The sequence below is a fragment of the Temnothorax americanus genome, unplaced genomic scaffold (assembly GCF_048541705.1).
Source record: "Temnothorax americanus isolate GAGA-0224 unplaced genomic scaffold, ASM4854170v1 Scaffold18, whole genome shotgun sequence".
Lineage (NCBI taxonomy): Eukaryota > Metazoa > Arthropoda > Insecta > Hymenoptera > Formicidae > Temnothorax > Temnothorax americanus.
Window position 1 is genome coordinate 1,953,398 of NW_027509318.1, and position 23,082 is coordinate 1,976,479.

The 23,082-nt window shown below is 37.1% G+C and overlaps 2 protein-coding genes across 3 annotated transcripts in view; one reads left to right on the forward strand and one right to left on the reverse strand.

Moving 5' to 3' along the window:
* Positions 1 to 557: 557 nt before the first annotated feature.
* LOC143896237 (uncharacterized) overlaps positions 558 to 23,082 on the reverse strand; it is a 69,580-nt gene continuing 47,055 nt past the window's right edge. Inside the window, exons 1-2 of one of the 2 annotated variants that reach the window (XM_077403938.1) lie at positions 19,732 to 20,012; positions 558 to 4,056 (exon numbers count right to left, since the gene is read on the reverse strand). In XM_077403938.1, coding sequence (XP_077260064.1) covers positions 3,087 to 4,056; positions 19,732 to 20,012 — 1,251 coding nt within the window. In that variant the 3' untranslated portion in view covers positions 558 to 3,086. Of the gene's footprint in view, positions 4,057 to 19,731; positions 20,013 to 23,082 lie in introns of those variants that run through there. The other variant, XM_077403939.1, reaches the window with a different exon arrangement.
* On the forward strand, positions 21,122 to 22,769 carry LOC143896242 (uncharacterized). Its single transcript, XM_077403945.1, has 3 exons — positions 21,122 to 21,558; positions 21,923 to 22,162; positions 22,259 to 22,769. Exons 1-3 carry the CDS (start codon positions 21,443 to 21,445, stop codon positions 22,473 to 22,475), a joined length of 573 nt encoding a protein of 190 aa, XP_077260071.1. The 5' UTR covers positions 21,122 to 21,442; the 3' UTR covers positions 22,476 to 22,769.

The following is a 23,082-nucleotide window of genomic DNA, read 5'->3' on the forward strand; positions in this document are numbered from 1 at the left end:
ATAAAATTTTTACAAACGTGTAAGTACTAAAGTATCAGTTATTAATCTGGAATGTGTATCTGATTGCATATCGGCGGAAAGCATCCTATCTTTAATGCATTACTGAATAAATAAAAGGATGACCGGTTTTCGCAATGCAGTTTGATAGTAACTTCATTATCCGATCCCGATTATAGAGACAGTTTATTGGATCACTACAATCGCAATTAATATCGCAGTTTTATAAACAAACAAATGATTATGTCGTGGTGATCCAAATAAGAAATTCTAGGGAGAAGAAATCAAGGAAAGAACTTTGAAATGCGATTATATATAATTCGTGCAATCTTGTCAGCGCAAATAAAAATGATTCAGTTAATGTTAAAAGGTTTAAAAGTATAAATCTATATATATATATATATCTATGTAATTAGAAATAATTTTTTATGATACACATAAAAGAAGATAAAAAAATCTTTCTAAAAAATGATAACAAATGTTGCTTAAAATTATCATCAATGATATTAATTACAAACGCGTAAAAAAATGTGGGTTTTTAAGTACTTATCAAAATAAAGTGTACAAAGAGCTATAAATATCTTTATTCGTTACACTGGATGCCTCATTACAATCGAGCGCGCTTACGATACCTAGAATATAGAAAAAAATATATTTAACGCAAAAGATTCCCACGTTAATGCACGTAGGAGGAAAGATTTACATGTGTGAGAACATACGTATTGTCCAGTCTTATTGAAGAGTCTATACCTACAATTATATGGAAACGTCTTACGTGTTGATCGAGTATTCGACACACTCGATCGCGGATCAATCATGTTTATTACGTGATTACACACGGACGAATGCGCGTGTTAGAGATGCGATATATAGTCCGCATATTTGTTATATTTATAAAAATATATTGTACAATGTTAATTCAATGATAGAAAATTTGATTGTAGGATCATAGACGATCCTATCCTCCCGGCGGGAAGAAACAATTCGGTGATCGTATACCGATAAAAAAAGTCTTACGTTTAATCAGATTTGTTAAAAGAAAAACAGAAGAGCTCTGATGTCGAGCTCTGTAAAGGAGAAATGTTAGCTGTTTTATTCCGTAGTAAATCAACGTCGCGTAAAATCCTTATATTAATCTCATAAGTAAAAATATATAGCATTTTCTGCTTTTCTTTAAATCTTGCATAAATAAAAAAAAAAGTAGACAACGAGATAAAGAGAAGCGTACGTTATATGTATATATTATGTAATTTGAATGTCACATAGTAATAGTTTAATCGATACTTATATCATGTGTAAATAGGGTGAATAGCCATCCAATGCAGGACAGACAGCATGGAACATTCAGTCGTAATCTCAATAATACTATCGCGCTTTAAGTTAGCAATACCGGAAGTTCCCGCAAACGCACGAGTAAAACGACAAATTGTTTCTATTCTCGGCTTTCTCTCTCTCTCTCTCTGTCGTAGGTTTCATTCGTATATTGTCCCCTACGATGAAATCAATCGACGAAGCACGTGAGCCACACGTTTCTAGAAACATATGTCATACACAAGACTTTCAAAGGCCTTGACCACTGCTTTTAATGCTGAAGAACAATCCGTGCATTCTGTCCTTGATTGTCGAGAAGAAGTTGGGGTAATAAGGTGGGCTCATTAATTGTCCTTGTCCTAGTTTTTTTTTTTTTTTAATATTCTGCCAGGAAATATATATAATGGTATATCGTACAGCATTGACCGTTCTTCTGGAATCGTAAAAAGAATAAGGCAATCATAATCATATTTTTATTAGCGTTCAGATTTGCTTGAGGTAATCGACGTGTGCTTGATCGTTTCAAACGAGGAAAAATAGACAAAACTCAAGCGAACACTACGCACGCTAATAAAAATATGATCGCTTTATTCTCTTTGAGCATTTATTTCCGCCAATCAAAATTATCGCTCTTTAGCCCCCCGTCAAATATAAGAAAAGAAACCTTTACACGATTTAACAAGCCTTTTCCTCTAAGCAACAAGATCCTTTTGTATTTAATTCATGTCTAGAGTGTTAACAGGAATAATTCAGCTTCTTCCATTATGTGATATACGATGTGAATATTTTAGTCGGTGACTAAACGTGCTGTGACGGGGCAACTCTCGCGAAACTCTCGTCGCTAAAAGAGCGTTTCGAATTTCAAAAGTCACACATACGGTATTCATAGTCATCTCTTATATTTAAGATCATCTCAAGTTCGTCTTCAGACGCTGTTCAGACTCGTTTTATTGGCTACGGCATATCTGAAGATAAACTTAAGACGATCTTATATATAAGATCTGACTATGAAGGCTTGACCATAAAAAATCTTTCCTGATGATACTTCAGTCTTATAAATATTTCAAAACCGTCCAATATATATTGCTTCAATAACAATTGGTGAAAAATTAAAATTTGTTGTAGTAGTAAAGTTGTCTTTTAAAATAACATTTTTAAGGAGAAATAGATGCATGGGTGTCATTTTGCGGAATTTTTTGGCGTTGCCTATGGATACAATGAATACTGTATTTTATATTAGCAGATATAACGCTTTTGTGAAACGGTATGATATGCTCAGATTCCTCATCCACTTGTCAGTTAATAAAATACAAGTTCAGTTATTGCAGCAATGCAAATATAAATATCATCCGTGATTTCGTAGGATGGGTTGCCCGAATATGATATCGTAAAAACCAAAAATATGAAAGAACGGCTGCCGATGACGAAACCTGTACTAGTATTCCTAATATTTACTCGATACGTCTCTTCTAAGTAAAGATAATTCTTCTAAGTAAAGATGTATATTTAACAGAAGTGGAACAGTTTGCAGAATGCAGAATGCACGTGGTCTTGAATAAGAATGACTATATAGGCATGAAAAAGTCTCTGTTTCTCTCTTTTTTTTCTCCTCCCTCCCTCCCTCTCTTTCTTTTTGCTTTTTCGCATCTTATCGTTGTCAATTCGAACGGCGACCTCCGATCCTGTACAAACAGAGTAGTATGCGTCTACTTAAGCTAACAGGCTCGCGGGTCACTTAAGATACACGATTATGCACAGTTACACGAAACAATCGCGGATTAAGGTAGAAGGGGATGGTAGTATACTGGCTTGCGACTCTTTTCCATAATGTAGAAAGCCTTGGGCTTGCCGTTTCCGGGGAAGTTCTTGTGGATGCTGGTGGAGCCCGTCTTGGTGGTGATCGGCGCGTAATACGACATGGCAGCTTTTTTCCTGTGCTTCTTCATCTTCGGCACGGTGTTCCTCGAGCCGTGAAGCTCATTGGTCAGGTGGACCCTGTGCACATTCAAATCGTCCAGTCTATACGTCTTGTTGCCGTCGTTCTTTTTCGTCGACTTAAACTTGATATTGTCATTGTCGTTGCTCAGATAGTTGAGCCTCTTGTCATTGTTTCGGACGTGTTTCGTCACCGGCTGCTTTTGGTGCGAATGAAGTTTGTTATCGGCAGCGCGGTATTCGTAACTCTTGCTGGTTGAATCGAGCGGATAAAGCTTATCCAGCGCGGTTTTTGCCGACGACGTTTGCTGCTGTTTCTTCATATCCTCCAGTTTTTTTCTAGCCTGATCGATCCTCAGTTGACTCAGCTGAAGGCGCTTCTTCTCCGTCATTTTCTTTACGACCGGTAAATTCCAATGATAAATCTTGGCGGGTTTGCCATTTCCTTGGAATCCCACCGGAAAACTCGGGCCGGTCTTGGTCACTTTGTCGTCGTTGACGGATTTGTGAGGCTTCGTGATGGTGTAGTACGGAGGACTAGCCGGAAGCTTCACGATGTAAACGTGGCTGTCGCGGTGCCCGTGACGACGGCTGTAAGCCTGATGTATGCGCGTCTGCGAGCTGAGTCCCGGTGGTTCAGGTCCGGCTAATCGCTTCTTGTGATGCCCGTCGGGTATTTGAAGGGGTGTCAGTCCGAGTCGGTTCAGGACGGCCGCGTTGCTTGTATGAACCGTCTCGAAACTCTCCTCGGAAGCAGTCGTAGCGGCGTGACCACTGAGGAACATCAGTAGCGAGCCACTTAGCAGAAGTAATCTAAAATACAAAAAAATCATATGCCATCGTTACGTGGTACACATATCTTTCATGTTGATGTGGAAGTGAATCCAATAACGAATAGCTGATGTATAAGAGTAATCGTAGCCGCGAGAATGATTGTTTGTTGCGCGCAATTGATTCGAAAGAACTCTATAAACGAGATTCCAACGACGTCGCAAATGTACGATGTCCGCCCGAGATCTAGATGAAGAAGAGATAGGGTTACGTCGGCTTATATAGGGAACGATTCATCATGAGCCACGATTACCAAGTCGCGCGAAACCAACGACAAAAATCATTTAACCGTATAGGCGTTAGTGCCATGACGCACGAGGAGTTCGAAGGGATCGAGGATCTTGGGTCTCCGACTGGCTCGTAATATGGTTACGCGTGGAAAAAATATTTTAATAAGGTAGAATTTCAGAGCGAGCGTGAAAGTGATGATTCCCTGCCAACAAGGCGTCTATTTTACGAGGTGAGAAACCGACAGTGCAAAAACATCGTGACGATGAATACGCGTCAATTTGCCCTGGCTGTTAAGAACCGCGCGTCGCTGCACTGGTGAGCCGCGACGATGAATAGCCTTCCCACTTAATTACTCGTTACAAGGATGAAGTATGTTAATTATTCTGCGTCTCTCTTGTACCTTTATTATAAGGGGCGTTATGCGTGTCTATGAAGAAAGCACCGTTTCAACAGCTCATCATCTACGAATTATTTTGATAATTCATTGAAAACAGAAATTATGTGGTTCAATAATAAAATACATGAAAGTTATTATATAATAAAAAATGTTTTTTTTTTAATAATTGAAAGGACTCTAAAAAAATGAAATTGTCATGTGTAAAACACAAGCAAATAATTATATAGAATCGCAAGCGGCAATTTTCTGTAAAAAAAAAAATTAATAAAATATTCAGTGACTCGAGTGACTACGTTTGGTAAGGCAATGTCCATCGGTCTTGGAAGTTGGAACGTCCGTCATGCAATAGCCATAAATTAATATGCCAGCCGGACGACTCCCTCGTTGTGAAATTATTCCTCCATCCAGCAAGGTACTTGACGTGGTCATTCACAACGACATGACGCTCGTGCTGCATCTAAAGGAGTGACTGGGAGAGAAAAGGTGAAATACGACGGAGGACGAAAGAGGTGGAGGAGAGGAAGGGAAGAAGATTGCGTTGCTTGTGCGAAAGATGATCAAATGTTTTTCCATAACTCAGTAATTAGGAATGATTAAGAAGAGAGAGAGAGAGAGAAAGAGAGATGTTTTACATTACATGCATACAAATGGGCTACATTAATCATTCCTGCAATTGTGACTTTGAGTGAAATGTGGTAAGTGTATTCTAAAATTTTAAATGAAAATTTTAAAAGAAAAAAAATATTTATAATAATATCACGTGTAATTATCGCTGTTTGTCGCTGGTTATCGCACATGAAATGCGCGGTTATTATCAAATAAGTGGACTATCTTCACCTCGATAAAGATCTAGTAAATGATGCTCCAACGCTTTTGATTTTATTCATCACGACTTTAATTAAAATATAATTAATATTTAATCTATATCAACTTTAAAGTCGATATGAATAATTACACTTCAAGAGTTATTAGTTGCTCGATAATACTAATATAATAGTAATTGTGTGACTAATATATCATCACATAAGATGAATAAGAAACGGAATATATTGTATTAATGAATGTGAAGAAGAGGAATAAGAGGAATAAATACCTTCTTCTTTATAATATATCCTTTCAATGATTCGCTATTTCATGTTTTAATACAAAGCAGTCCGACATTCGAGGAAAACAATGATACTACGTTGCGGAAAAGCGCGCGTGCGCGCACATCGGCACGGAAGAACGCGGAAGAGGATCCGATGCTCGAAGAAGAGAGTTCAGATTAGCCCGGCGAGGGGAGAGAGAGCTCGAGGAGTGTGAAGAAGAGGAATAAGAGGAGCGCGCGGAGTAAGTAACCGCGGAGCGCGAGCACGTGCACGCGGGTATGCGTGAGAAAAACTCACAGTCGGAAATCTATACGTATCGGTTGGTGAGAGACGGAGAGGCAACGCCTGGCCGGAATGACGAATGAAAAGGGATACCAACGTTGGCATCTCGCGGCGATCGCAGATTAATCTTCATGATCGTCCGTCCGGCCGGAGCGGCGGCGACGACGGTATCGGCAGCCCGCGCGCGCGGGCTGCCCGTTTTACCACTCAACTTAACTCGATCTAATGATCAATGGCTATCAAATGGTTCGATTCCCTTTCGATAGTCATTGGCTGCGCTAACTACGCTAATTCTCGCCGCGGCGAAGTCTCGTCGACGTTACACGCGAGGCATGTTAATCCGTTCGTACGACCGTGAGGCACTTCAAATATTTATCGAGAGAGAGTAGAGACCCGAGAGTCTACGGTCTGCGACCCCTTCGTGACTGCGAGGTGTGAAAAGCACCTCCCGAGAAAAGTCGCTTCGACGCTTCGTATACGTTTGTGGATCATCACATTTCGCGTATTCCTGCTATGTATAGCGGATAAGACTCTGGACTGACTGATCGTGTATCGGGTTCGTGCGAATATTACACGTGCCACATGCAATCCGTATTCGTGTAAATGAGATAATGTTTTCCGTAGGAAATGTATGGGACTATCATTAAATTAATATAAAGCGATTCTTATCTCCGTACGTGAGATAAATCTTCCGTATATCCCGTGTAGACTGCGGGAACATGCTGGGAGAAGCGCGTGTCAAGTGATGTATGCGTATCGAGAAATTCAATTCGTCGGGGTGAACAGAGTTATTTATTGATTAACTTATATCGCGCGACTATATTTATGAAAACCGCGAACGTACGTACCGCATACTCCGCATTTGCAGAGCGTTCTTGCCGATCCATGCTGGACCTCGAGAGGAAGAAACAGTTAGGACGTACTACCGGTAAATTTCAATGCATGGAATTTCAATGCGTGGCTTCGGCTCGAACACGAACATTTATCATCTTAACATGATGCAATTAAGGTTTTCCTTTCTATCTGAGATAGATCTTGCCATCCATCTGTGTGCGGAACTGACGAAATCTATTCGCTTTCAGACCCAAGACAAAGAAAGTTGATGGGATTTCTGGACTTTAATTTCACGCGATGGTGCTGTTCAGATTGCGCGTCGCACTATCTTGTAATTTACAATGTACCATATACGATTACGTAAAAGAAACTTAATATATATATATATATATTTAGCGTTTGTTTTATATATATATATATATATATATATATATATATATATAAAAGTTAAAATAGATTAAAAAAATAAGATATAAAACATTAATGTTTCGGTATTTTGTCTCAAATACCGTTATTTTGTTCGACAATTTAACTTATTATGATGCAATATGAAAAGGTTCCCAATTATCCGACCCTCCAGGTCAAATTGCTCGTTTTTGACCAGTCGTTGGAAACAACGTTTTGGACAAACATATGTGTAATGTTCTTCAAAACTTCGAGCGCACGCAAACACAATTATGTCAATTATCAGCGTATTGGTGCATGTTGCAAATTACTCCACGGTCTTTTTAGCCAGCTTTAATTACAATTTTATAATCCCCTTGCAAATAGTTTGTGAACTTAATCATTCATAATTATTTCCGCAAATTTATAGCTCACGCGAATATCAGACCTGACGTAAAAATCAAATTATCAAATTACGTCCCACGTTCGCGGAAGTGAGATTATAAATGTTGAAATAGAATGTTGAACCGCGACCTTTCTTAGAAAGTGCAATTATCTCCGTAAACGCGTGTATGTACAAACCCTGTTCCCCGTATTACAATTCAAGGCGACAGTCTCGTTCAACATTCTGTGGCAACTGTTTGCCAAACAAAGGTACGTTCAAAAACTCAGTGTTCTCGCAACCGGGAGTTGAACATTGCCTTTCCCATAATCCGAAATGGTATTCAAAATGTAAGCAGCAAACCGGTTGATGACCGGTTCGGTCACTCCAACGAATTTGAAAGTATTTCCATGCATTTTCTATATATATATATATATAAAGCATTCCTGTGCGAAGCAGGAATTATCGCTTTTTAAGTGTTTTAAAAAACAGTTAAGTGTTTTATTTAATTTATTTTAATTTATTTTAATTTATTTAAGTGTTTTAAGAAGTTTTTTAAGAAAAAATTCGTCAGCTGATCTTCATAGTCCATCGTACGATCTAATAAGGTTTGGAAACGAAATACACTTTTTTTGTGATACGGAGAATGCCTTCGGGTATCATCTTCGAGATCTCGCGCAGCTAGAGATATTTGTTATTACTATAATACAAGTGGCGCGATCGGTCCGGCAATTTTGCATCACTGGTTGGCGAGTTTAACTGCACGTAAAGAAAAAAAAAAGAAGTAAAAATCGGCAGAGAGGAATGAATTCGCGGCAATGGTGGCCGCTGGAACGACATCATCGATTCCGCGCCGTGTCAACCTTATATAGCACCGGCATTCCCTTACGGCTCATTAAATTCACAAGGCATTGCCAAGAAGGAACGACACTGGCGGAGCAAACAGAGACGCGGAGAAGAAAAAAAAGGCCTGGAACGAGAGCCGCGGGAAGAGGTGGATGGCCACCACATGCCCAGGCAGGCATGTCCTTAAGTTCCAGGCGGATCTTGAATGGAGGGAGCACGGAAGTAACGAGCGACATACTTCTTGCCGTGCCGTTTGCACCGAGGGGTAATGACGGGCGCGGAAGGGGAACGTCCAATAAGACGTATTAGCGTGAATGACTCTCGTTAGGAAGAGCCGTAATAACTTTACTTCCTATATAATCAGAGAAACCCGCTTTGATCCACGCAATCAACACGCGCGCTATGCTTTATCATCCTAGAATTAGTTTAACCATTAAAGTCGCGCGGTACGCATTATTAATTAATCCGAGAGGTCTGAGAGATTTAATCGCCAATTAGTAATTTAATGTCCACGCGCGGCGATCTAGATTGCAATTACGAACGATATAGCGGGAAAATTCCAATAACTTTTACGGCGCGATGTGTGCGCGATAGTTTTGGAAAATATCTCAAGTGATATATAATTAATCTCAAGTTATGTTAGATTTGTGTGTGTGTGTGTGTGTGTGTCTGTGTATGAGCTCAGATTAAATTAAATAAAATTTAATAATAATTTAAAATATAATCTAGCTCTTTTTAATGATATAGAAATATATTTGTAGATCAAAATTCCAATTTCTATACCTCAATCCCAACTCTATGTAGTTCAACAATTAAAAACTATTGTATCGTGGAATCTTTTGCATTGTTTTGTTATAAAAATATCATTAAAGATAATTATTAAATCGCTATAACGAAATCAGTCGGCAGGAGAATCAGATCAATCAGAATCAAGGAGCTTGTCCTTTATAGCTGTATCATATTATATACTTCTTGTGCTCGTAAAATGAGATGTCATCTTAAGCGCAAAATAATTAGACGTTAGAGAAAAAGAGAAGATGAAAGATACAAAAAGTTTAGTTGTAGAAAAATAAATCTTATTAGTTCCCAATTAGGGAGAAGCAAACGGAAAAACGAGAAGATTTATTGAACATGAAATAACGCAAGCCACAGCAGACTTAGGCTCCCTTGGCTATTGTTTCGGTCACGTAGCCCTTTCCGCGGTCTACGCGGAAGGAGCTCGAGTACCTCAAGTACATAATCTCACGCATTGATCCTTTGTCTCTAAGGATCGAGGAGACCAAGTCCCAACTTGGAGAAGGTTGCCTTCCTCGAAGCTGGAAGCTGATGAGACTTATTCGCCAAAGCGAATCTCTCTGGCAGGTATTCTGCGCCGCCAGACGCGCTAATTGGCGCAGTTACATGCTCGCGGAGACGTTTCTCTAATTAAATTGGATTATTACGCGAGAGCAATAAACATTGCGTTATCACGGTATTAAAACATTGCTCTATCGCGAGAACACGACGATCATTTCATTAGCGTATCGGCGCGTGCGTTAACTTGTTACTGTCGCTTGAATCGTAACTTTGCAAAAAAAAAAAAAGAAACTTATTTGTCATCAAGTCAGAACGATCAGCGCAAACTCGTTCTAAAATGAATGTGGACATTCCGGACACTGGAATCCTGAATAAGCTGTATAATTGGCTTCAATGCGGGCCTAGATCTGGACCTAGACTTGAAATCAGACCTATAGCTAACACAGCGTTTGCTAAGTTAAGAATTTTGTTACCAAATTCAAGGGACAACGTTTGGTAAACAATCCCTCACCGACTTCTTGTACATTTGTGTGAATTTTTAACTGATAAAATAAAATAGCTACCAAAGAATTTCATAAAGATATATTATGTACAAACCTTGCATTAGTTATCTTTATAATTTTCTTTTAAATTTTCTGACACAAGGGGAGAAAGAGAGATCTAACGAAAAAATGTATATAGTACATAATATTTCTTTTTTTATTAATTTTTTATAAATTCCAAATTGGCAATATTAAAGTAATGGGTCACTTTTGTTCGTCTCTTTAGATAAAATAGTTTTTTTTTTAAAGCAGAATTTTCGGCGCTAATTATTTCATATCAAAAGTGGACTAATGCGTGTATCAGTGTTAATGTGACTGTTAACATTAATGTCAATCAATAGATTAGTAATATGATTGAGATGAGTTCTTGTTGCTGTCGCGTCGTTCAATTTATTTTAATTTCATTGAAAAACGCAAAGCATGCGGTTAATAAAGTTTCCTACAAAATTACGAGATAGTTGTATTACTAAATAAGAGCTAATATAAAAATATACAGGTATAAATGTGAAATGCAACGTTATACAAGTGCAAGTAAATAATATTGCATTTATCTACTGGTACTCTATGTATTACAGTAGTTATCCCTTTATAAAGAATGGCCCATCGAACAAGGTGCAACGTAGGCACCTTGTTGTATACGTCGGGAACGTGACGAGCGTGAAGAACTGTTTTAACGGAGTACCTTATACGTCGGCGCCGATCATACGAGGAAGTGTGAACGATCTCGAGAATCTCGTTCTCACGCGCACCATTTTCCATTCTGTTCGAGCTTCCGCCTGTTCGCACGCAGGTGCGATCACATTCTTTTGATTATTGCGCAAGAGACTACGATAAGCAAAAATTATGAAGCTATACAGTAATGAAATTAGAGATGAAATTAGTCGCTAATTTAATTGATTAATGAATTTTCAACAGTCCTTTCAGTTCAGTCAGTTCAGAGCAATAAAGATACAATAGATATACCTATCCTAAGTAATAATCTCGAAAGCAACTGTCAATTAAACAAGTTGTTAATTAGATGTTTAAATTACAGAATTTACATAGAAATATCATTATTAGGCTGCCGAGATCCAGCTCGAAGATGGCATCTTCTCTATTTTATTGTAAAATTAAACAATAAAACCAAAATATCAACTACAATTTAACAAAAAACTAAGAAAACAGCATTACTGAGAAAATTTTAAAGAAACACCTTTAATTATAAATTGGCGTAAAGTACGTAAAGTAAAATTTATTATTTTTCTTGTTATTTGTTTTTTATTCTTGTTTGTAGTATAATTTTAAGCGACTAATATGTACAAGTTTGCTCACTGGAGCACTTGGAGCAACGCGTGAGAAAGAGAAGGAAAAAAATATCTGCCTAAAAACAGTGCAAAACCCACCGCTCAGTCGAGCACGTGTCCTTTGATAAATTGAAAGAAGAAACATAAAGAAATTCTATTTCCAACTGGAGAGTTTCTGTGCGCATTCTTTTTACACCGGTCATCCAGTAGTAGTACCTTCGAATAATCGCTCGCTAATTTTAATAATCGTTAATTTAACGTCCACGTATACTTTCATTTTATTCAAGCATTCGAATTGATCTGAATTAAAGATTCTTTGTACTAGTTATTTTGTTGCAATCGGTTTTATCTCTTCAAAAGATGTTATTACGTTATAAAATATCAATAATAGAAAAAGTTGATAAAAAATCTTAACATAGCATTGATATCTCTGAAGTACGTGCTCAAGTTTTGAAGTGTTGTGTCGAGACAATATCGAGAAAACAGAAAAATACATTTTTTTAAATATTTTTATCGATTGATGGAATATTCTTATGTTCAACTATAATAATAAAAGAATGCACGCAGAGAAAATGTTGCATAAAGCGCATTCTGCATTCGATCGATCGACCGTGCACGATCCGCGGCCGTTAATCGATAATCTCGAGCAGCGAAAGCACAATAGGAAGAAGGAGGAAGAAAGCAACGATAAAACGAGACCAGTCTCGGTCTGAGGAAGAATATCCACGCCATAAAGAGACGAGAATGTAAAGATGTTGAGTCTGAACTCGAAGTTAGCCAGCCGCGTCCGAAAGATTCCGTTCAATATTTTTTCTTCCTCCGCTGCTTTCTCTTCTCGCCGTCTTCTCTTATTTGTCCCAAGAATCTCTTTTGTCCTTTTCATTCTTTTTTTTCTTCTCTAGGTTCTTTACCACGTAAAAAAATACAGAGAAAGAATTTGACCGGTGGACTGTCTATCTGGCTCTGGTTAGCTAAATTGCCGCTGTCTGACTCATCAAACGTATCGAAGCGATTGATTGAGTAATTGATTGTTATATAAGTGGCCTGAAAATTATACAGCAATTTATTTTTATTCCGTTTGAGTTTATTTTTCAATATGTTTTTTAAAAAAATATGCATTCGCATATAGAAATCTGTAGTGTACTTATAAGATTCACACGATTTATGAACGTTTATGCTGTAATTTTTGCAATATTACTTTTAATAATCAAACACAAAAGAGACAGAAAAAGAGAGAACATGGTAAATTTCATACAGAGAGATTCTCAAATGCTGCATGTTATTAGATACGTATAATCTAATTACGCGGTCGGAAATCTGTACAATGCCTAGAGGTCCAGACTCAGATCGTTAATTTCGCGCTAAGCCTAACCCTGTCATTACGTATCTTCGGCAATAAACTTTGATTATACGCTTCGCATTGAGGAGAAACGCCGAGAGGGAAACTCGAAAAGAGGTAAAAGAAAGAAAGAAGAGATGCGAGACACCGTTATCACCGATAATGGGAGACGTGTATGCGGTACAGCTTCGGAGGATTGTTTCTTTCTACCATCTTGGAACCATGCAAGCTCGAAGATTGAAAGTTTACGGAAATAAAATTTTTATCTCCTTTTCTCTCGTAATAAATTATCAGCTAGAAGATCTTTACGCTTTTATTCTGTCATTTTATCGTTTAGAGAGACATAACTGAGAGAGAGAGAGAGAGAGAGAGAGAGAGAGAGAGAGAATGTAGTATTCATATAAATAAGTTTTTTAAATAAGTCAATTGTAAAATTACAATAAGTTCACATATACAAGAAAAATAATAAAAGGAAGAATTAACAAATAATTGAAAAAACAATTTTTGCATTGTTTTTTTTACAAAAAAATAAAGTTTGAGAAAATAAGACAAAATTGTCATTATATAATCATATATAAATGTAATATATGAGATTGTATATAAAATATTATATAATCAAATCGCAATTTTACTTTTTGCAAAAGAACAATACAAAAGTTATTTTTCTAATTGTTTTTCAATTCTTCTTCTTATTGTTTTTCTTATATATGTATGAACACAGAGATTATACAAGTGAAAGAAAACACGTGTATATATATGGACATATATTTTATATATAATTATATATAAAAACCATTTTACTCGAGATTATAAATCGAAGGCACATGTTATTAATGTGTGCAGATAAAATAGCCGAAGGGAATCGGTTAATTCGCAATTAAGCGATAGAAAGATATTAATGATTAATCGATAACCTTCTACGCCACTTCAACTACCTATCGTTTTGCGGTCAATTGACTTCTATTACGTAAAAACAGGATTTTCATAGCGGCGATTTGTCGATCGCGACGGTTCAACAATCTCTCAAGAGATGTACTGAAGTATCTATCAAATGGCACTAATGGCCCTAGTGCTATGTCAAGCCGCGCGTGCGAGTCGAGTGCGTGCACACGCATAATACTTGAGTACGCGCACGTGCTCATATATCGAACGGTCGTTCAGGAACAACCTATTGATGCTTATTAAATCAATGTCAACGACCAGGATTCAAATAACCTCGAGTTACGAATTACTACATTTTATTCCTATATAAAACAGCATGGCAATCGTTTTCTCGTTAAAATTACCAATCACAATTAAGCATATGTTGTATCTCGAGAGAATTTCGAGGCAAATAAAAAATATTTTAATTGCATATTTCGACGAAAGTGTTCTGCAACGATTTTTCGTTCAAAGTTGAATGAATCGCGCGCATAAAAAATATTGTAACAAAAAAGAAATTTGCATTTGTATATACACACACAAATTTGAGTTGTATTATTAATTCCAGGTATTGTGTGTAGCAAAAAGGAGATTTGCATTTGTAAATTTGAGTTGTATTAATTCTATAGATTTCTTGCAAAATTTCAAAGCAAAATGTAAAACCGCGTTTGTTCCAATCGAATATCAATGACGGGGGATTTCGCGCAGAAATTTCGTGGTTCCGAACGATCCTATATGTAGGTGCTATAGAGAATATCCGTCTATACTTGCTCGAATGGGATTATTTACTCGGTTGTTTCCCACCATCGCCTCGCTTTGAGACTGCTGAAATATTCATGAGCGAACTAGCCGAACGAGCGTGTCGGACGCGCACTCCGAACGAATCCGCAGACTCCGCTTCTTCCCTTTCCATCCATATCGACTCTTTGACCTCAGCACCATTCTGCATAACGGTGCATCGGCCTGGACGTTTGCCTATTATGTCACTACATTCGTATAAGGATGTTGTATATGCCATAAGTTCAAACCCAAACAGAAGTTCCGCGAATTTTTCCGCGGCGACGATCAATCTTCGCGGTGAGAAAAGTACGATTTGCGTCCTGACGATTCGCGACGACTTGATGAGATCTCAGCCGCAAATTTCACTTGCGCGCGTGTCCCATAAATATAGGAAAAATATAGGCAGCGAACGAAGGATATTAAATTGAAGAGATTTCGCGTTCTCTTTGAAATGCACATATAAAAGAGAGAGACGGTATAAAATGATATAATCGTGCGTATATTCCACAAAATCTTAGAAAGCGGTATTTGAATCACGCGCGTTTATATAAATTGAAATGTTTCTCGAAACAAGTCTACCGCCTGTCGTCATCGTTTACCGTCATCATCGCGATATCTCCGTACACGCAATAACGTTATCGCTGCAGGATTAATTTAATCCTGCGCATCAACAAAACGCAGACGACGTACATGCGATACATCGTCGAACATTCGCAGACGCAGTCGTAGTCCGCAATTATTTCCGTAATACGTATAGGAGTATCGTTTTTCCTGAGCCTCGTGCGTGCGATAATTATATACCAGGTCATATTATTTGCGATTCGTTCCATGTGAGGAGAATTTCTGTGTTTGCATCGTCATGCTGTCTCTGATGTTCGCTGCATCCGCGCAGTCCGCTTTACCACCGACTAATTGCCATTAATTATTGGACACGATTACACGGAAGAAAGAACAGCCATCGTGCCTGGATGAAGGTAACAAAATCGTGAAGATTCTAATTTTTTTTACATAAAAAATCTCTGTATTTCTGCATTCCTACATTTCAGTGATCAAACGTACATTGATGTTATATATAGATATAAATTTCCATAGCGTTTTTAAACTTTATAAATAAATTCGATTCCTACATACTAAAACGTGTGAGAGACATGGGAAAGCAGGAGGCAATAACGACGACGACAATCAGACAGAAGAAGAAGTGGAAGAGATGATCGAAACATTTAGAATCGACAAAAATGTATACGTATTCGTGTTACTCGCGTGCCGATCGGTGCTCACCGTTAGATACGCATTTACGATCTTATTTATGCGTCTGCTTATACACACGTCGCAGGCAGCACGTATACGTATGCGTCGGGCACGTAATATATGTCGTCGGCCCAATCGAAATGCCACCCCATATGTCCTATTCACTCCTCTTTTATACTATCGAGGGTCTCCTAACCCAACAAATAAACCTGCTGTCTGGAAATGATCTCAACCTGCTCTCTCTCTCTCTCTCGTTTTCATTTTCGCTTTCTTTAACAAGCTTTTTAACTCTGATTGATCTAATTCTGCCAAGTACTTCCAATTAATTTTATAGCGATTTAATAATAATCTTTAATATTTTTATAACAAGAAACAGTGCAAAAGATTCCACAATATGATAATTTTTCATTAGAAACATATAGCTGTTAAATATTAAACGATGAAATTTAAGCCAATAGCCCTTGAGTGAAATAATATTTTATTATTTTTAACTCCCTTGTGTGTCAAAATTTATTACTCTAACACAAAACGGTATTATTTTAACTTCATCGGTTTAGTTAAATTAACGACATATATTTTTTAGTAGTAATATGGCGACTTATAAAAATGATTAAAAATGACTCAAATTGAATATAATTTGATACTACAAATTTGACAGTGCACTATATATATTATAACGAGATAGAGGCAAATTTCTTCGTGCGCGTTAAGTGCTCCCTTTAATATTTTACGTGCGTTCGCACATTTTTACGGAATATGTTTCGTCTTATAAACAGGATAGTACCGGCATAAATATAACTTCCATTTATATCGCGAGGTCATCCCGCTCGAAATCCACTCGTGTTCCTTAACGAAGGAGCGTGAAGATATACGTAATTAAGAAAGCCCGTGTGTCGCGGATAGCAAATTACAGGGAAAAACTTGGCGCATCGCGCGAAGTTTCCGTATATACTTAATAGTCCCGCGATGGGGGATGCGTTTATGCCCTTGACATGCACGGCGCGCGCGTAAAGGAAAGTGAAACGCGCTCCGCACGTTAACGGCGCGCCTCATACAGGGGTTTCTTCGGGTTTATGCGCTTGCACCACCTTCCCTCTCTCGTACATTTTTTTCCCCCTCGCGCGACGACGCCCAGTCTCTTCCACCCTCTGTATAGTCGGTAGTGATTAACACACGAAGCGGATGGTGCCCTTACCGGCGATTGCCCGCGCGAAGAAAAATGACGCGAGCGAGCGCGCAGCAGCGCGTGGACGACCCCTGACAAAAAGAAAAGAAGGAAATGCACTTGTACCTCCCCTTGTATAATGCCAAATTGCACGGCCTCTCGGAAATTCGTCGCGTCGATAGAAAGTGTATAGCTCCCGTCGGATATTAGCTTGAAACGGCGCAACGTCACGCTACACGCGAGAATTTTTATCCGCTATTTAGCCAAAACGATGATATCGTGGAAGAGATTTTTTTTTATACTTGGAAATAATAAAGCGCGGCGTCGTTTGACGTTATTATACGAAGGGATTCCAAATTGAATATTTCACGTAACATTTCAGTAAACATGTCGCTGTTAAATTCACAGTGTCAAATTATACTCAATTCGAGTCATTTCTAACCATTTTTATATAGATCGCCGCTGCTCCTATTCAATATGTTGTTAATTTAACTATATGCCAATAAAGTTAAAATAATAAATTCCAACACACATGGTAGTTGAAAATAACAAAATGTTATTTAACTCAAAGTATTAGTTAAAATTTTACCCTTTAATATATTTAACTGGAAAGTAATACGAGAATTTTTATCCGCTATTTAGTTACCGAACAATATCGTGAAAAAGATTTTTTTTATACTCGGAAGTATAATAACGAGCGGTGTCGTTTGATCGTTTATACGAAAGGGTTGCAAATTGAAAATTTCCCGTAACATTTCAGTAAAGTATATAATACGTTAAAAGCGCGTATGAGCGGTCGCTTTTCTTTTTCATCCGGCGTTTTATTTCATCCCGTGCTCGCATTATTCCGGCAGTATATTCGCGAATCGTCTTCTTATATTTCTTCCCGACATTTATGTACCGTTGTTCGCCGCACGATTGAACACGATCATTTCACTTCGCTACCGTATTATCGATATTAAACCGCCGAACCTGCGTTCATTGAACGTCACCACGCTTTATTACAGTGGATCGTCGGACCGTGACGGCTGATCGATGATGCGGTCGGTGATACGCAATTGAAAGTACGATCGCACGATCCTCGATCTATACGCGTATAAACGTGTAGCGTAAAAAAAAAAACGAAAAAAAAAACCGTGAAAGCTTAATGACGATTTACGCATCGTGTAATTCGAAAGCCTTACAGCAAACAGCCTCGATCAATACTTTCTTGCGTTTGTCCGATTCCGTTCCGAAGTTAATATTGACCGAACACTCCGACACGAGACTTCGAATTTGCATTATTCGCAATGTATAAATTCAATAAGAGTGACTTGTAAATATTTGCGGTAACTTCCTCGAGCTCTCTCCGACGTTACCGGATTAAAAACTGTCGCCTTAATACATCATATTCGCTATATTTAAGGCGATACGTCCCGTGTAATAAAAGCTCCTGAAACTAACCATCTGTCTCGTTGCCCAGAGCCTGAGGAAAAAGAATGCAAGCGGAGCCAGGCGCAATAAAAATAAAAAGGAAGAGAGAAGGAAAAATGAAATGAAATGAACAAGAACGGAGCGAGACGGAAGCGGGAACGGAGGGGAGGTATACGAGCCCGGCGTGGCCGAAGAGGCGGAAAGTCAATATTGCGCGCGATGGGATATACGTCGGAATTATTACTGGTACTTATTAAAATTTATCGGATATCGGAGGTGCGTCTGGGTAAACTTAATTCATCGTTTATGGGTTTCCGATATACGCGCGCGCGTTTCGCAACGAAATCGCAACGAGATCGCGGACGAGATGGTTGGCGAACGAGCGAGGGGAAGAAGAGCTTTTTCCGCTCGCTCGAGATTTCCAAGCTCCGATCGTCGCGCGAAGATCACGTGCGTCTGACGACCGTCGAAATTCGATAAAATTCTCGAAGCGAGACGAATCGGAGATTAATGCCCCGCCTCGAACACACGTTCCACGCCTCGCACGCATTTAGTTCGCGCAGAAAAGGAGAAACTCTCGCGAATGGATTTTTATATATCCCCCCCAGGTCGCATATGTTAGGAGAATTTCGAATTAAGAGTTATGCCGGCAAGTCTAACCGGCAAAATTTTTGTACGTGTATATACTGAAACAAGAGTATCTTTGTACAAACAACGCGATGAACATGTGAAACGTAGGTGCAACAGGAAGCGTACGTGACGTTTGCGTTGAATACGCTTCGAACGTGTTTTAGAGAGATATACATAATGCGGGAAACGTTACTCGAACTGTCAATATCGAAGAAAATTCTGAGAATATTGTTACTATTGTTAGTAATGCGAGACACATGAAACATTTGGAAGAGTCGTTTTTAATAAATTCATGTTATTCTGAGCATTTATGACTAAATTGACTGATTTTATCCTGTTGTTATTTTTATAAATTACTCTCACTTACGAGAATTTTATTTATATATGTATATATATATATAGAAAGAAAACAACTTGCAATAAAGTTTTATTGAAATTCTTCACTCGGTATATACGCAAAATGCGTCAATATTTGAGTAAATTAAAGTAATACTTTAACAAAATGGATTGAAAGGTAATCTTACTTTGAATAATTAAAAGATAATCTTCGTCAAAAGACAGTCTCAAAAATTAAATAAATTAAAAGGAAATCTTACCTAAATTCTTTGCACATATTTTTCAACGATTTACGAAAACTCACAACGATAACGATATACTGTATTAGTGTGTTACAGCGAAAATGATTTTCGAAGTGATATGTTTGTAGAATTTGCACGACACCGAAGTACTGAATCGACACGAATCTCCGACGTAAACGAAACGAGCGCGCGACGACGACTGGACTCCGCTGAAACCGGACGAGTACCAGAGCGAGTACCAGAGCGAGCGGAGCCGCACGAAGTACGTCGGTGAGTACCGAAGGTGGCCGAAGTTTCATTTGAAAAGCTGATTGTCGCGAGCGATGCCGCGCGTCTTTCGTTTGTAAACCGGGCCCAAATAAGCGCTAATGTAATAAGGTCTCCCCGTTTTTTAACCCTTTAAATGTGCAATTTTTCATAACATTCTGAGTATTTTTTTAAATTAAATAATGACTGCTTAAGGAATCCTAAAAATACATTTAAAAAACTCTTCGTTACTGATTTTTGAACTCCTCCAAGGGGCGGGGGAACCCAGAAGAACCTTTCCATTCAAAAGGAAAAGAAAGTTCTTATAGATGTGCAAAGCCGGGCGTTTTCAGTTCGAACTTCATAAGGGAGAATACACAGAACATCGAAAAGTCGCTTTGTATATGCAAAGCTGTGCACTTAAGGATTAATTACTAATATATAAATTTATATATCGGTAAAAAATTTCCCACATACAAATATGTCGCATATAAATATATATAATTATATATAAAATATGTCGTCAGTCATATCGATTATCCAAAGTGAAGACACACACAACTTCCCAGCAATGGTACACGAGTGTATCTTTTTAAAAGAAGCTTGAAAAAATTCTATGGATTTAACGAAAGTTATTTCATATCAGAAGAAGCAGATAACATCAAATTAATTTGTTTCTTTTTAATATATGTATATTTAAATTTTTTTAAATATGTATACATATATATATATCTCATATATATATCATATATATATCATATATATATATCATTTTTAAATATATTTATATGGTACTCCTATCACACACACACAGATATCGTTACTGCGATTATATTACAATTATATATAGAACGTATTGTATTACATTACAAATGGTAGCATTTCTCCTCGATTAACTTCATCATTAAAATGTTTGCATTGTACACAAAATATTGAGTTACATTAAATTAAATTAATACCATTGTTGTGATAATGCACCAACGAGCTATACTTGAAAATTAAATACACCGTATAACTCGATACAAAATAATCCTAAAAAATAATAATTATTAAAAGCATATTTAAGATTAACATCTAATTCAAGAAAGATATTTTATGATTGGCAATGTATAAAAGTGATTTTAACCTCTGATATTGTTTACTCTATATAATTGAGCTTTCGAAAAATTTTATATAATTTTTAACACTGTATTTCTTAAATAAATCCTTTGGGACTTGTATAAATTTCTTTTCCGTAAAGCAACCTTAAAAGTCAACTCTTAAAATATTGGACAATACTTAAAAAACACGTTGTATACGGTTCAACCTGCATATCTTCTACTAATGGATTATTAAATATGATCATGATTGATAAACAAAACAATAACAAAAACTCAGGACATGTAATACGATTTATTCCTATAAAATATATTTATCGATTTGTTGAAATTTTCAAGTGATTTCCAGCTTACTGGATAATACATTCCAACGACTTATTATCAAAATGTACAAGCAACACAAAATAAAATCTCATAAAAAAATGTCTAGAAACCATCCTAGTAAAATCTCTGTAAAGTCCAATAACCTATCCTTATCGACTTCAAACGTCAACAGCACTGCGTGAGTAATATTAAAAAACCTACGAAAATAGACAAACAAAAATTGTCTAATACTCGATTTCGCAAGTTCTTATATAAAAACCGAAATCATAGTAATAGCAATTTTTTTAAGTACAATCCACACACTAAATAAGTTTCTATTAACTGCAATAAGCAATTTCGTCTCTCCGAATCAAACGCGAGTTTCAAAAGAAAAATAGACAAGAAAAAGACATATATTCCAAAGTGTGGAATATTTTTCTAATGTAATTTAATCTTATTTATATGAAAACAATCTAAAGCTTACATAATGGAATAATTTTTATCACACAATTTTAATTATATTTTACTTAATTTTATAATCACTTTTTAATTTTTTCTTTCGGATGTTCCATCAGGAAGTCAAAATGTATGCTTTCAACGATTTCATTAGCGACGATTAAACAGCCACAATTTAGCACAAAAGCGCCTAAAAATGCGGCAGTGCATTTTGGAAATTTTTATGGTCTTTGGGATGATGTAGAAAAAACATATTGCAATAATCACTTCAATAACCGTCTCATAAAAGAAGAAACAGCGATTAAGAGACCACACCGATTAGAGTTCACCAGGCAGATGGTGAACAAGTAAAAAATTTTTTTCGCTATAAACATAGTAATCAAAAATATTTGTAAATTGTTCAAAAAAAAAAAACTTTTAAACGAAAGATTCCCCTTTGCCAGATTGGAGAGGGCAACTGACGCGGAAGATTACATGCGACAAGTGTCGGTTCTTCTAAAGAAGACGGTAGAGCCGCCCGACTTTAGATTGAATCAACTTCCATCTAGAAATTCAATTCCTAACGGAAGTCGAAGCTCCTCGGATTATCCACTCTGGTACAAGGAGCCTCATAAGATATCGTTAGTGTTCTCAAATCCTATCGCTCAATTTAAAGCATAATTAGTGTAATTTAGTTATCAAAAATTAACGTGTGTGTATCGGCCAGAAGCTTTAATAAATAATTAGAAATGAAGAGATTAAGAAAATGAAACTTAAATATTAACACCATGGCAGATATATAAACTTTTCAAATTCAAATATTGAAATACGATCGAATGTCACCGAGAATTTACCTAATTCATATACCAGTATCTGTGACTATGCATTCATTTTTATTTAAAAAAATGTGAAGTATATTGTTTCCTGTATTTTACTTTCTACGAGACGATTTAATTTGATTTGGACATTGTTGTGACTATTAATAAAGATTAATTGAAAAATACATCTTTTATAATTACTATTTCTTTTAACAATATAAAACCGTACAATAATCTATTCTTTTTTCTTGAAAAATAAAACAACACGGTAATTAATGTTATAACGGCACATAGATTGAGCATTCAAGTTGTAAACCGCGAGACTTCCATTTCGGTATTCATCCTGACGCGCCAATTAAGAACCGTAGTCATTAGTTTGCATGTTATACCATAATTAAGCGCTGCCGGACTATTACGAATCCCGTTGCTGGAATAATTAATTAGGTCTAGAAGAATCAGTAAGATATACA

What these genes read in the sequence shown, in the direction of transcription:
- LOC143896242 (XM_077403945.1), top strand. Translation starts at nt 21,443, where the DNA reads ATGTACAAGCAACACAAAATAAAATCTCATAAAAAAATGTCTAGAAAC. An exon ending in TCAAACGTCAACAGCACTGC is followed by an intron (nt 21,559 to 21,922) that starts GTGAGTAATATT and finishes TTTTTCTTTCGG; the next exon opens with ATGTTCCATCAGGAAGTCAA. An exon ending in ACCAGGCAGATGGTGAACAA is followed by an intron (nt 22,163 to 22,258) that starts GTAAAAAATTTT and finishes CCCCTTTGCCAG; the next exon opens with ATTGGAGAGGGCAACTGACG.